The sequence below is a fragment of the Chiloscyllium plagiosum genome, unplaced genomic scaffold (assembly GCF_037043375.1).
Source record: "Chiloscyllium plagiosum isolate Xiang-an unplaced genomic scaffold, Cpla_swu_hap1 HiC_scaffold_4, whole genome shotgun sequence".
Taxonomy (NCBI): Eukaryota; Metazoa; Chordata; class Chondrichthyes; order Orectolobiformes; family Hemiscylliidae; genus Chiloscyllium; species Chiloscyllium plagiosum.
Window position 1 is genome coordinate 116756900 of NW_028270142.1, and position 14153 is coordinate 116771052.

A 14153-nucleotide genomic window follows, 5' to 3' on the forward strand; every position below is an offset into this window, starting at 1 on the left:
ACCAGACATTCAACCTCTCTCGTCAACCAAGGCTCCCTCACACGACCATTTCTTTCCTGCCTGATAGGTACATACATATCATGGACACGTCGTATCTGCTCTTTGAAAAAGTTCCACATTTCCACCACATCCTTCCCTGACAGCCTATGCTCCCAACGTATGCTCCTCAAATCCTGCCTTACAGCATCGTAATTTCCCTTCCCCCAATTATAAAATCTACCTTGTTGTGCGCACCTATCTCTCTCCATAACCAAGGTGAAAGTCACAGAATTGTGGTCACCATCACCAAAATGTTCACCCACTAACAAGCCCACCACTTGTCCCGGTTCATTACCGAGTACCAAATCCAATATGGCCTCCCCTCTGGTTGGACAATCTACATACTGCGTTAGAAAAGCTTCCTGGACACACTGCACAAACACCACCCCATCCAATCTACTTGATCTAAAGAGCTTCCAATCAATATTTGGGAAGTTGAAGTCGCCCATGACTACGACCCTGTGGCTTCTGCACCTTTCCAAAATCTGTTTCCCAATCTGTTTCTCCACATCTCTGCTGCTATTGGGGGGCCTATAGTAAACACCCAACAAGGTGACTGCACCTTTCCTATTTCTGACTTCAGCCCATACTACCTCCAGAGGCAGATCCCCCTCAAACTTCCTTTCTGCAGCCGTTATACCATTTCTAATTAGCAATGCCACCCCCCCTCCTTTTTTCCCACCCTCCCTAATCTTACTGAAACACCTGTAACCAGGAACCTCCAACAACCATTCCTGTCCCTCTTCTATCCACGTTTCCGTGATGGCCACAACATCGTAGTCCCAGGTACCGATCCACGCCTTAAGTTCACCCACCTTATTTCTGATACTCCTTGCGTTGATGTATACGCACTTGAGTCCATCTCTGTGTCCGCTAGTAGTCCCTGTCAGTGCTACCTTCTCCACAGCCCCCCTACAGTCTTGGGCATCCTGACAAACAGCTAACCTACTTGCTGGACTACAAGTCCGGATCCCATCCCCCTGCCAAATTAGTTTAAACCCCCCCGAAGAGTGCTAGCAAACCTACCCCCCAGGATATTGGTGCCCTTCTGGTTCAGGTGCAACCCGTCCTGTTTGTACAGGTCCCACCTTCCCCAGAATGCAGTCCAATTGTCCAAATATCTGAAGCCCTCCCTCCTACACCAGCCTTGCAGCCACGTGTTCAACTGCACTCTCTCCCTATTCTTTGCCTCACTGTCACGTGGCACCGGCAACAACCCAGAGATGACGACTCTGTCTGTCCTAGCTTTTAGCTTCCAGCCTAACTCCTTGAGCTCTTGAATGACCTCCCCACCCCTCTTCCTACCTATGTCGTTGGTGCCAATGTGCACAACGACTTCTGGCTGCACACCCTCCCCCTTAAGGATTCTGAAGACACGGTCTGAGACGTCTCTGACCCTAGCACCCGGGAGGCAACAAACCATCCGTGAGTCTCGCCCATGTTAGACCCTTTGGTCTAACGTATCCAGGACGACCAGATATCCCAACCCAATCTAGTCCCACCTGCCAGCACCTGGCCCACATCCCTCCAAACCCTTCCAATTCATACACCCATCCAGATGCAATTGTACTAGCCTCCATCCCTTCCTCTGGCAGCCCATTCCACACATGCACCACTTTCTGTTTGGAAAAAGTTGCCCTTAGGGGAAAGATAGAAAAGAAACCTTTCACCCTAAACCTATGCCCTCTAGTTCTGGACTCCTCTACCCCATGGAAGAGACCTTGTCTATTTATCCTATCCATGCCCCTCATGATTTTATAAATCTCTATAAAGACACCCCTCAGCTCCAATGCTGCAGGGAAAACAGCCCTAGTCTATTCAACCTCTCTCTCTATAGTTCAAATCCTCCAACTGTAGTAACAGCCTTGTAAAGCTTTGCTGAACCCTTTCAAGTTTCACAACATCCTTCCGTTTGGAGGAAGACTGGAATTGCATGCAATATTCCAAAAGTGCCCGAACCAATGTCCTGTACAGCCGCAATGCGAACAGAGAGATCTTGGGATGCTTTTCCACAAATACCTGAGAGTGATAGGGACAGGTTAGTAGGGTAGATAAGAAGGAGTATGGGACATTTTCCTTTATCAGTTGTGGCACGGAGTATAAAAGAAGGAACTTGTGTTGGAGATGTTCAGGACTTTGGTTCGGACACAGCTGAAATACTACGTACAGTTCTGACCACCACCTGTAGAAAACATGTGATTTCACTGGAGAGGATGCAGAGGAGATTCACCAGGATATTACCCGGGATGGAGCATCTCAGTTATGAAGATTGGATGGATAAACTTTAGTTGTTTTATGAGACCGGAAGGTTGATTGGAGATATCTGATAAAGATATATAAGATGATGAAGGTCGTAATCAGGGTGGATAGAAAGCAGCAGTTTTCGTTTGTTGAAAGTCAATAACAAGGGGGCACTTAAGTTGAAAGGCAGAAGTTTAGAGCAACTTTAAAATATATTTTAAAGTTCTTACCTCAGAAGGTGATAGTAGTCTGCCTGGGAGGGTAGTTGAGGTAGCTAGCCTCAAGCCTATAAAAAGTACTTGGATGAGCATTTTAAGTCATAACATTCAAGACTACAGACATGTGCTGGAAAGTGGAACTAGTTTTGATTTAGTGTATTTTAACAGCACGTAACTGATGGGCCAAAGGGCCTCTTCTGTACTGTGTATTCTGAAAACCCATGACTAACGTGGGCCTTGGTTCTGATTTTCTCCTGGCAATCATGACAGTCCCTGCCGTGGGCATACTGCCACCCATACAACTTTTTACCCTTTACTTTTAAAGAGGGTCTTACTACCTTTATGATGTCAAGGTGATCAAAAGTACTTTCTAGCCACTTACTGTTTTAAACCCAAGCAAAGCAAGCTAATTTGCATGCAACAGTATTCCACAGGTAGGTTAAACAAATGTTGAGGGGTTTATTAGTTTAGATTTGTATATTACAGGATGAATATTGTGCTGGGCATTGGAAAAAAATCTCTGCTCGTTTTCAATTCAGCTGTGGGATTTCTTGTATCCACCTGTGGGGCAGTCAGGGTTTGGTGTAAGAACTTATCAAAACAGATACTTCCAATGTTGCAAAATTTCATCAGATGGTTTCTAGTTTGAAAATGGTATCATTGATTCAAGTTTAACATTGTCATAGAGTCATAGTGATGTATAGCATGGAAACAGACCCTTTGGTCCAACTCATCCATGCCAATGAGATATCCAAAATTAGTCTCATCCCACTTGTCAGCACTTGGCCCATATCTTTCTAAAGCCTTCCTATTCGTATACATTCCCAAATGTCTTTTGAATGTTGTAAGTATACCAGCCTCTACCACTTCCTCTGGCAGCTCATTCTATACAGGTACCACCCTCTGCGTGAAAAAAATTGTCCCTTAGGTTCCTTTTAAATCTCACCCTAAATCTATGCCCTCTAGTTTTGGACACCCCCCAACTCGGGATGGGGGGGGAGTGGAATAAAACCTTGTCTGTACACCCTGTGTATGCCACTCATGATTTTACCCTGTTCCACATTAGTATTTGAAATATTAATCAAGTTATTCAGATTATATTCTGGATTAGTGGTGCTGGAAGAGCACAGCAGTTCAGGCAGCATCCAAGGAGCAGTGAAATCGATGTTTCGGGCAAAAGCCCTTCATCAGGAATAAAGGCAGAGAGCCTGAAGCGTGGAGAGATAAGCTAGGGGAGGGTGGGGGTGGGCAGAAAGTAGCATAGAGTACAATGGGTGAGTGGGGGAGGGGGTGAAGGTAATAGGTCAGGGAGGAGAGGGTGGAGTGGATAGGTGGAAAAGGAGATCGGCAGGTAGGACAAGTCCAGACAAGTCATAGGGACAGTGCTGAGCTGGAATTTGGGCACTAGGGTGAGGTGGGGGAAGGGGAAATGAGGAAGTCCACATTGATGCCCTGGGGTTGAAGTGTTCCGAGGCGGAAGATGAGGCGTTCTTCCTCCAGGCGTCTGGTGGTGAGGGAGCGGCGGTGAAGGAGGCCCAGGACCTCCATGTCATCGGCAGAGTGGAAGGGGGAGTTGAAATATTGGGCCACGAGGCGGTGTGGTTGATTGGTGCGGGTGTCCCAGAGATGTTCCCTAAAGCGGTCTGCTAGGAGTCGCCCAGTCTCCCCAATGTAGAGGAGACCGCATCGGAAGCAACGGATACAATAAATGATATTACTGGATGTGCAGGTAAAACTTTGGATGTGGAAGGCTCCTTTAGGGCCTTGGATAGAGGTGAGGGAGGAGGTGTGGGCGCAGGTTTTACAGTTCTTGCGGTGGCAGGGGAAGGTGCCAGGATGGGTTGTAGGGGGGTGTGGACCTGACCAGGTAGTCACGGAGGGAACGGTCTTTGCGGAAGGCGGAAAGGGGTGGGGAGGGAAATATAGCCCTGGTGGTGGGGTCTTTTTGGAGGTGGCGAAAATGTCGGCGGATGATTTGGTTTATGCGGAGGTTGGTAGGGTGGAAGGTGAGCACTAGGGCCGTTCTGTCCTTGTTATGGTTGGAGGGGTGGGGTCTGAGGGCGGAGGTGTGGGATGTGGACGAGATGCGTTGGAGGGCATCTTTAACCACGTGGGAAGGGAAATTGCAGTCTCGAAAGAAGGAGGCCATCTGGTGTGTTCTGTGGTGGAACTGGTCCTCCTGGGAGCAGATACGGCGGAGGCGGAGGAATTGGGAATACAGGAAGGCATTTTTGCAAGATGTAGGGTGGGAAGAGGTGTAATCCAGGTAGCTGTGGGAGTCGGTGGGTTTGTAAAAAATGTCAGTGTCAAGTCGGTCGTCATTAATGGAGATGGAGAGGTCCAGGAAGGGGAGGGAGGTGTCAGAGATGGTCCAGGTAAATTTACGGTCAGGGTGGAATGTGTTGGTGAAGTTGATGAATTGCTCAACCTCCTCGCGGGAGCACGAGGTGGCGCCAGTGCCGTCATCAATGTAGCGGAGGAAGAGGTGGGTAGTGGTGCCGGTGTAATTACGGAGGATCAACTGTTCTACATAGCCAACAAAGAGACAGGCATAGCTGGGGCCCATACATGTGCCCATGGCTACCCCTTTGGTCTGGAAGAAGTGGGAGGATTTGAAGGAGAAATTGTTAACGGTGAGGACCAGTTCGGCCAAACGAATGAGTGTCGGTGGAAGGGTACTGTTGGGGACGTCTGGAGAGGAAAAAAATGGAGGGCTTGGAGGCCCTGGTCATGGCGGATGGAGGTGTAGAGGGATTGGATTTCCATGGTGAAGATGAGGCGTTGGGGGCCGGGGAAACGGAAGTCTTGGAGGAGGTGGAGGGCGTGGGTGGTGTCTCGAACGTATGTGGGGAGTTCCTGAACTAGGGGATAGGACAGTGTCGAGGTAGGTGGAGAGAGAGTTTAGTGGGGCAGGAGCATGCTGAGACAATGGGTCGGCCAGGGTGGTCAGGCTTGTGGATCTTGGGAAGGAGGTAGAACCGGGCAGTGCGGCGTTCCCGGACTATGAGGTTGGAAGCTGTGGGTGGGAGATCTCCTGAGGTGATGAGGTTCTGTATGGTCTGGGAGATGATGGTTTGGTGATGGGGAGTGGGGTCATGGTTGAGGGGACAGTAGGAAGAGGTGTCCTCAAGTTGACGTTTGGCTTCAGCGGTGTAGAGGTCAGTACGCCAGACTACCACTGCGCCCCCTTTATTCGCTGGCTTGATGGTGAGGTAGGAGTTGGAGGGTTGCACGTTGAGGGTGTAAGGTTGGAGTGGGGGAGGGGGGTAGAAAGGTTGAGGCGGTTAATGTCCCAGCGCAGGGTGTCCAGGTGGATGCAGTGTGTTGGAGGTGGGCAAAAGGGTCCTCGGAAGGTGGGCAGGAATCCTGATTGTGAAATTAAGCTCGGAGGCGACGGAAGAATTGTTCGACCTCCCAGCGTGTATTAAATTCATTGATGCGTTGACGGAGGGGGATGAAGGTGAGTCCTTTGCTGAGGACTGATCGTTCATCCGCAGTGAGGGGAAGGTCTGGAGGGATAGTGAAAACTCGGCAGGGCTGGGAGCTGGGATCTGGTGTGGGTGTGGAGCTGGGAGTGGGGCGGAACCTGTAACTGGAGTGGGTGTGGTGGTGGGGGGAATGGGGGTGGAGTCATGAGTAGGGGTAGTGTTCCCCTCAGGGTTCTGCGGGGTGGAGATAGTGACTGTGGAGGGCGTGTCAGCAGAATGCAGGTGCGTGGCACTGATGGGGGCGGAAGTGGTGGTGACCACGGCAGTAGGGGTGGCGGAAGTCAGAGCGTGTGGCATCAGCAATGATGTGAGGGGCGGAAGTGATGTTACGTGTGACGCATGAGGAATTGAGGAGTGGACGTGGTCGTGGGAGTGGCCATGATGGGGGAGGAAGTGACATCATGAATCAGCGTGAGGGTGGCAGCTGCATCAACCGCATGGCTAATGGCGTCTGTGTAGTTTCCGAGGCCAGGGGAATCTTCTGGAGGGTTTGAGGAGCGCTGGTTATGGAGGTGGGTAGATAAAAGTTTGTTGTACTTACAGTTTTTGATGTTTGAGATAGAATTGAAATACTGTTTTTTTGAGAGTATGAATTCTCCTGAGGATGTAGTACAGAGTGGGTCCTTTGCAATTCTGAGAGAGTGTGGCCCTCAGCTGTAGAGAGGTTAAGTGCCGGCGCATTGCTGCAAGCAGGGATCGGAGAATCTTGAAGGAGAACCGTTGCTGGTGTTTTTGAATCTGTAGTCTGTACTGTTTGTCCTGTTCGGTTCCGAACTCTGCTGGTTTAAAGGTGGTCCGGAGTCCGTGTGAGATGAGTTGGTTACGGAGGCAGGCGCTGAGGAAGCAAATGCGGCTGTGGTAGCGAGTTTGTTTCAGGACATAGTTGAAGAGCTTCAGGGCAGAGGAAATGACCTGGGAGTTGCAGTGGGAGAGGGACTCCCTGAGATTCTTGTAGAGAGAGGAGGAAAACTTCTTCAAGGCAGGCATCCTTGCAAGAGAGTTCGCAGTAGGGTTAAAGTCAACTAGGTAAAAACAATGACTGCAGATGCTGAAAACCAGATTCTGGATTAGTGGTGCTGGAAGAGCACAGCAGTTCAGGCAGCATCCAAGGAGCAGCGAAATTGACGTTTCGGGGAAAAGCCCTTCATCAGGAATAAAGACAGAGAGCCTGAAGCGTGGAGAGAAGCTAGAGGAGGGTGGGGTGGGGCACCCTGACCTTAAATTTACCTGGACCATCTCTGACACCTCCCTCCCCTTCCTGGACCCCTCTATGGGCGGCACGGTGGCACAGTGGTTAGCACTGCTGCCTCGCAGCGCCAGAGACCCGGGTTCAATTCCCGACTCAGGCGACTGACTGTGGAGTTTGCACGTTCTCCCCGTGTCTGCGTGGGTTTCCTCCGGGGGCTCCGGTTTCCTCCCACAGTCCAAAGATGTGCAAGTCGGGTGAATTGGCCATGCTAAATTGCCCGTAGTGTTAGGTAAAGGGGTAAATGTAGGGGTATGGGTGGGTTACGCTTCGGCGGGTCGGTGTGGACTTGTTGGGCCGAAGGGCCTGTTTCCACACTGTAAGTAATCTAATCTAATCTAATGTAAGTAATCTAATCTAATCTATCTCCATTAATGACGACTGACTTGACACTGACATTTTTTACAAACCCACCGACTCCCACAGCTACCTGGATTACACCTCTTCCCACCCTACCTCTTGGAAAAATGCCATCCCGTAATACCAATTCCTCCGCTTCCGCCGTATCTGCTCCTAGGAGGACTAGTTCCACCACAGAACACACCAGATGGCCTCCTTCTTTAGAGACCGCAATTTCCATTCCCACGTGGTTAAAAATGCCCTCCAACGCATCTCGTCCACATCCCGCACCTCCGCCCTCAGACCCCACCCCTCCAACCATAACAAGGACAGAACGCCCCTGGTGCTCACCTTCCACCCTATCAACCTTCGCAAAATCAAATCATCCGCCGACATTTCCGCCACCTCCAAAAAGACCCCACCACCAGGGCTATATTTCCCTGGAGGAGAAAGTGAGGTCTGCAGACGCTGGAGATCAAAGCTGAAACTTTATTGCTGGAACAGCACAGCAGGTCAGGCAGCATCTAGGGAACAGAAGATTCGACGTTTCGGGCACATGCCCTTCCCCCACCCCTTTCCGCCTTCCGCAAAGACCGTTCCCTCCGTGACTACCTGGTCAGGTCCACGCCCCCACACCCCCCTACAACCCACCCTCCCATCCTGCCACTTTCCCCTGCCACCGCAAGAACTGTAAAACCTGCGCCCACACATCCTCCCTCACCTCTATCCAAGGCCCTAAAGGAGCCTTCCACATCCATCAAAGTTTTACCTGCATAACCACTAATATCATTTATTGTATCCGTTGCTCCCGATGCGGTCTCCTCTACATTGGGGAGATTGGGCGCCTCCTAGCGGAACGCTTTAGGGAACATCTCCGGGACACCCGCACCAATCAACCACACCGCCCTGTGGCCCGACATTTCAACTCCCCCTCCCACTCTGCCGAGGACATGGAGGTCCTGGGTCTCCTTCACCGCCGCTCCCTCACCACCAGACGCCTGGAGGAAGAACGCCTCATCTTCCGCCTCGGAACACTTCAACCCCAGGGCATCAATGTGGACTTCAACAGTTTCCTCATTTTCCCTTCCCCACCTCACCCCTAGTTCCAAACTTCCAGCTCAGCACTGTCCCTATGACTTGTCTGGACTTGTCCTACCTGCCTATCTCCTTTTCCACCTATCCACTCCACCCTCTCCTCCCTGACCTATCACCTTCATCCCCTCCCCCACTCACCCATTGTACTCTACGCTACTTTCTCCCCACCCCCACCCTCCTCTAGCGTATCTCTCCACGCTTCAGGCTCTCTGCCTTTATTCCTGATGAAGGGCTTTTGCCCGAAACATCGATTTCACTGCTCCTAGGATGTTGCCTGAACTGCTGTGCTCTTCCAGCACCACTAATCCAGAATCTGGTTTCCAGCATCTGCAGTCATTGTTTTTACCTTATTCAGATTTTATATCAGTTCTTCAAAAAAAATAAATTTATCATTTTCACCTTGCGTTCTGTCAAGTTAATTTTTAGGTAAGAAACTGAGCTAATTTTTAATGGAATAAAAATGCTCAATTAACTTAATTGTCATTGAATTGAAAAGTATTTTTCCTACTTTGACACAGTCATAGATGAGAATTGTTTTTGTTATATTTATTTTCTTTTCCCTTTGTCTGCCTTAACAAATTAAAAATTGAAAATCTTATTCAATCTAAGTAAGGATTATGCTGATAGGAATCATTTTCCATGTACAGAAATTTGTTGTCTGTGGGAAGGGGAATGTAGCAGCACCACAGGAAGTGTTGTCAGGTTCAAAGTTCAAATGAAGTAATAATGAGTGGAGCAAGTCCTCCTTGTAGGAGTGTTTCAGTGTCACATATTTTTAAGCAAAGTGATCTCTAACATGTTTTGTTATGTTCAGGTGTGTGGCTACTGTGACAAAAATAGTCTTTAGCAATTTAAACGTTAAGCACAGCAATTTAATTGTTAGGACTCTAAGATGCACATTTCCTATTGCTCAGAGAGTACGGTTTGCAGGGAAGAGGTAGGCTGCAACCTTCATTTTTTTTTTTTAGTAAGCTGATAAGGTAGGAATTAATAAAAAGAGAAATGTGCCTTCACAAGGGAAGATGAACTATTAATTTGCATGTGTAAAATATTTTGTTTATTTTCATTTTGGATAACTCAAATCCTCTCTTTCTTCATCTTTGAAGTAATGTGATGTTATCACTGGATTTATACGTCTCGTATGTGAGATTAGTTGATTGGAATTAGGTGTAGAATGGATAGGAAAGAGATGTTTAGAAGAAGTGTTCAACGTTCCCTTATTTGAAAGCAAGGTTTAAAAAAAAACTGGAGATTTAATAAAATGCTACAAATAGCAAAAAACAGCTATAATGGCATTGTGGAACTATTAAAAAAATTCCACTTCCTACAAAATCAGTTATCAAACCACTGACATTGGATTCTCCAGAAAACTGGTCAGAGCACTGATGATTGAAGGTTGTATTCCAGGCTTGCAAATAAAGATGTTTAATTGAGGAAACACTAGAGATGAATGGTCTTTTCTTCTTAAATAGAGATTGAGAGTTTTAATTCTAACCTTTACACAGAGCCAAAAGTTATGCTGTAGCCTGCGCTCCAATGGTGTGTGGTGGAAGCAAGTTTACACAAGATATTCAGAAGGGTGTTAGGCAGTTATTTCAAAGAAGAATGTATAAGATTATAAGAAGAAAGTAGGAGAATAGCATGAAATGTTATAGTCATTTGGATGGGCTGAATGGCCTCGAGCAGTGGAACAGTTGTGATTTTCTCTGAATTCAAGAGCTTAAAATAGAGGTTTTTGAAAGGATACATAAATAGAAAGTGTTTCCACGGAAGAATTAGTTAGCAAAGAGAGTCTATTTCAGATAATTGGCAAAAGATCCATAAATATTTTCTAAGGATAGAGTTATTGTATAGAACATACTTCCAGAAGGGAATGTGAAAACACATTCAATTCAATTGACGTTGAATATATCTGCAGAGGGAATAGGTGGATGGAGGGAAGGGAAGGGAGGAAGAGGGTAATGAGAGGATGAAAGGTAGTCACAAACTGTTGACTCACTTTTCACTGAAGATTGTAAATGATCCACTTCACGTGTTTGAGTTGTTGACAGTGTGGAGAGGAATTGCTTGAGATAATCTAAAATGGCTGAGGAAGGGTTCGACATATGATCCAACATTTTATATGGTTCAAATTATTGATCATCCTCATGTAATCACGTCATAATTTTACAAGCATAAAATTGTTGTTTCCTGTGACCTCCTTGCTAACTAAAATTTAACAAAAAATACTATCTTTGCTTATCTAATACTAACTATCTTTGAAAGATACCTTTGATTTAAAGAATGAAATGTATAGTAATAGTTTTTTTTGTGTGGAAGGATCAGTCATTGCCAAATATTGATCTTGCTCTCTTCTGCACTTTATCTTTCCTTCAATGCCATCAGGTGGGAAGAAGAACACTATGAGGATGGTGTGAAATGGATGTTTCTTGAACACAGCGGTCCACTGTTTGCACCTGAATATGAGCCACTTCCTGATGGTATTGAATTTTATTACGATGGTGAGTACCAATGTTCACACCGTTTTTACAATGTACCAATAGTTTCTGGAAATTATCAACAAAAAAGACAGTTTCTCCCATGTCAAATATTATTTATGGCCACAAAGATTTCTGAGATCTTAAATGCAGGTTCATAGTTCCTTAAGTGGAGGCGCAGGTAGACAGGAGGCAGTGAGGACTGCAGATAGACCATTACAGTGCCATGCAGGCCCTTCAGCCCTCGATAATTTCACCTGATTGTTGCTTCAGGTCAGTACAACAATTTGAAGCCCATCTACCCTACACTCTCCATTATCATTCATATATTTATCCAATGACCATTTAAATGTCCTTTAAATGTTACTACTGAGTAAAAAACCTGCCTCTGACATCTGTCCTATATCTGTCCCCTCAGTTTAAAGCTATGTCCCCTCGTGCTAGCCATCACCATCTGTGGAAAAAAGCTCTCACTGTCCACCCTATCTTATCCTCTGATCATCTTGTATGTTGGAGATCAGAGTCAAGAGTGTGGTGCTGGAAAAGCACAGCAGGTCAGGCAGCATCTGAGAGCAGGAGAGTCTATGTTTAGGGTATAATCCCTTCAGGAATTTGGGGGTGGTTGCATGGGGTGGGGGGGACTGAGTGAAATGTTAATGGGGTGGGGGAAAGGTAGCTTGGAAGGTGATAGGTAAATGAAGGTAGTGGTGATAGATTGGAGTGGAAGATGGGCAGGTAGGACAGTTCAAGAGGGCAGTGCTGAGTTGGAGGGTTGGATCTGGGATAAGCAGGGGTAGGGGAGATGAGGAAACTAGTGAAATCAACATTGGTACCATGTGGTTGGAGGGTCCCAAGGTGGAAGATGAGGCATTCCTCCTCCAGGCATCAGGTGGCTTGGATTGGGCAGTGGAGGAGAACCAGGACTTGCTTGTCCTTGGTAGAATGGGAGGGAGAGTTGAAGTGGTCAGCCACAAGACGATGGGATTGTTGAGTGCGTGTGTCCCAGAGATGTTCACTTAACTGTTCCGCAAGTTGGCATCCTGAGAGATTGGTGAGGTGGAAGGTGCGGATCTGGGGTGGGGTTTGTGGTTAGAGGGCATCATTGGTCATGTGGGAGGGGAAATTGGAGTAGGAAGCCATTTGGGATGTTCTGGAGTGGAATTACTCCTCCTGAGAGCAAATGCAATGGAGACAGGGGAATTGGAAGTAAGGGATAGCATTTTTACAGGAGGTGGTGTTGGGACAAGGTGTAGTCCAGGTAGTTGGTGGGTTTGAAGTGAATGTCTGTGTTGAGTCAATTGTCAGAAATAGAGTTGGGGAGGTGCGTATCTGAGATGGGCCAGATGAACTTGAGGTCAGGGTGGAAGGTGTTCTTGATGTTGATGAATTGTATGAAGAGGTTGAACAGTTTACCAACTTCACAAACACCTTCCACCCTGACCTCAAGTTCACCTGGACCATCTCGGACACCTTCCCCTTCCTAAACCTCTCCTTCTGCAATAGCCTCCAGCGTATCTCCTCCACTTCCTGCACCTCCACCCTTGAACCCCACCTCTCCAACTGCAACAAGAATAGAACTCCCCTCGGTGCTCACCTTCCACCCCACCAATCTTTGGATACAATGCATCATCCTCCACCATTTCTGCCACCTACAGTCAGACCCAACCACCAGAGATAAATTTCCCTCCCCACCCCTATCAGCATTCTGCAGAGACCTTTTCCTCTGCGACTCCCTTGTTACGTTCACGTGCCCCACCAACCCTCCCTGTACTCCTTGCATCTTCCTGCCCCAGCAAGTGGTGTAAAATCTGTGCCCACACCTCCCACTCACCTCACAATGGCCCAACAGATCCTTCCACATCTGACAGAGATATTCCTGCACATTCAAACACCTCATTTACTGTGTCTGTTGCTCCTGATGTGGTCTCCTCTACATTGAGGAGACAGGACGCCAACTTGTGGAAAGGTTCAGGGAACATCTCTGGGGCACACATACCCAACAACCCCACCACCCTCCGACTGCCCATTTCCACTCTCCAACTCTGCCAAGGATGTGCAAGTCTAGGTTCTCCTCCATCACTAAATCAAGGCCACATGATGTCTGGAGGAGGAATGCCTCATCTTCTGCATTGGGACCCTCCAACCACACAGCATTAGTGTCAACATCCCCAGTTTCCTTATCTCCCCTCCCGCCACCTCATCCCAGATCCAACCTTCCAACTTTGCACCGCCTCTCGTTCTATCTGTCAATCGTCCTTCCCACTGATCCACTCCACCGTTTGTTCCGACCTAACACCATTATGGGTTTAGATTAGAGTGGTGCTGGAAAAGCACAGCTGGTCAGGCAGTATTCAAGGAGCAGAAAAATCGATGTTTCGGGTAAAAGTCCTATCACCATTATTCCCTACCTTCATCTACCTATCACTTTACAAGCTGCCTTCTCCCTCCCATTTATCTCTCCGACCCATTGTTGACTGCCCCTTCTCCCCCACCAATCAGTCCCTGATTAAGGGTTTATGCCAGAAACATCAACTCCTGCTCCTTGGATGTTGCCTGACCTGTGCTTTTCCAGTACCACACACATCTTTGACTACTGAAGGAAGTGTTTAGTGTGCTTGTCTTTATTGATCAGTGCATTGAGTATAGAGTTAGGAGGTCATGTTGCGGCTGTACAAGACATTGGTTAGGCCATTTTGGGATAATGCATTCACTTCTGGTCTCCCTGCTCTAGGAAGGATGTTGTGAAACTTGGAAGGGTTCAGTAAAGATTTACAAGGATAATGCCAGGGTTGGAGGGTTTGAGCTATAGGAAGAGACTGAATAGACTGGTGCTATTTTCCCTGGAGCATCTGAGGATGATGGGTGACCTTTATCGAGGTTTATAACATCATGAGCGGTATGAATAGGATAAATAGCCAAAGTCATTTTTTTTCCCAGGTGAGGGAGTCCAAAACTAGTGGGCATAGGTTTAAGATGAAAGGGGAAAGATTTAAAAGGGACCAGAGGAGCA

The 14153-nt window shown here is 47.6% G+C and overlaps 1 protein-coding gene across 4 annotated transcripts in view; it reads left to right on the forward strand.

Moving 5' to 3' along the window:
- LOC122548918 (DNA topoisomerase 1-like) overlaps positions 1-14153 on the forward strand; it is a 144449-nt gene that overhangs the window by 89819 nt on the left and 40477 nt on the right. The window contains exons 1-2 of one of the 4 annotated variants that reach the window (XM_043687897.2): positions 9364-9480; positions 11052-11167. In XM_043687897.2, coding sequence (XP_043543832.1) covers positions 9473-9480; positions 11052-11167 — 124 coding nt within the window. In that variant the 5' untranslated portion in view covers positions 9364-9472. Of the gene's footprint in view, positions 1-9363; positions 9604-9627; positions 9647-11051; positions 11168-14153 lie in introns of those variants that run through there. The other 3 variants (XM_043687895.2, XM_087986611.1, XM_087986612.1) reach the window with 3 other exon arrangements.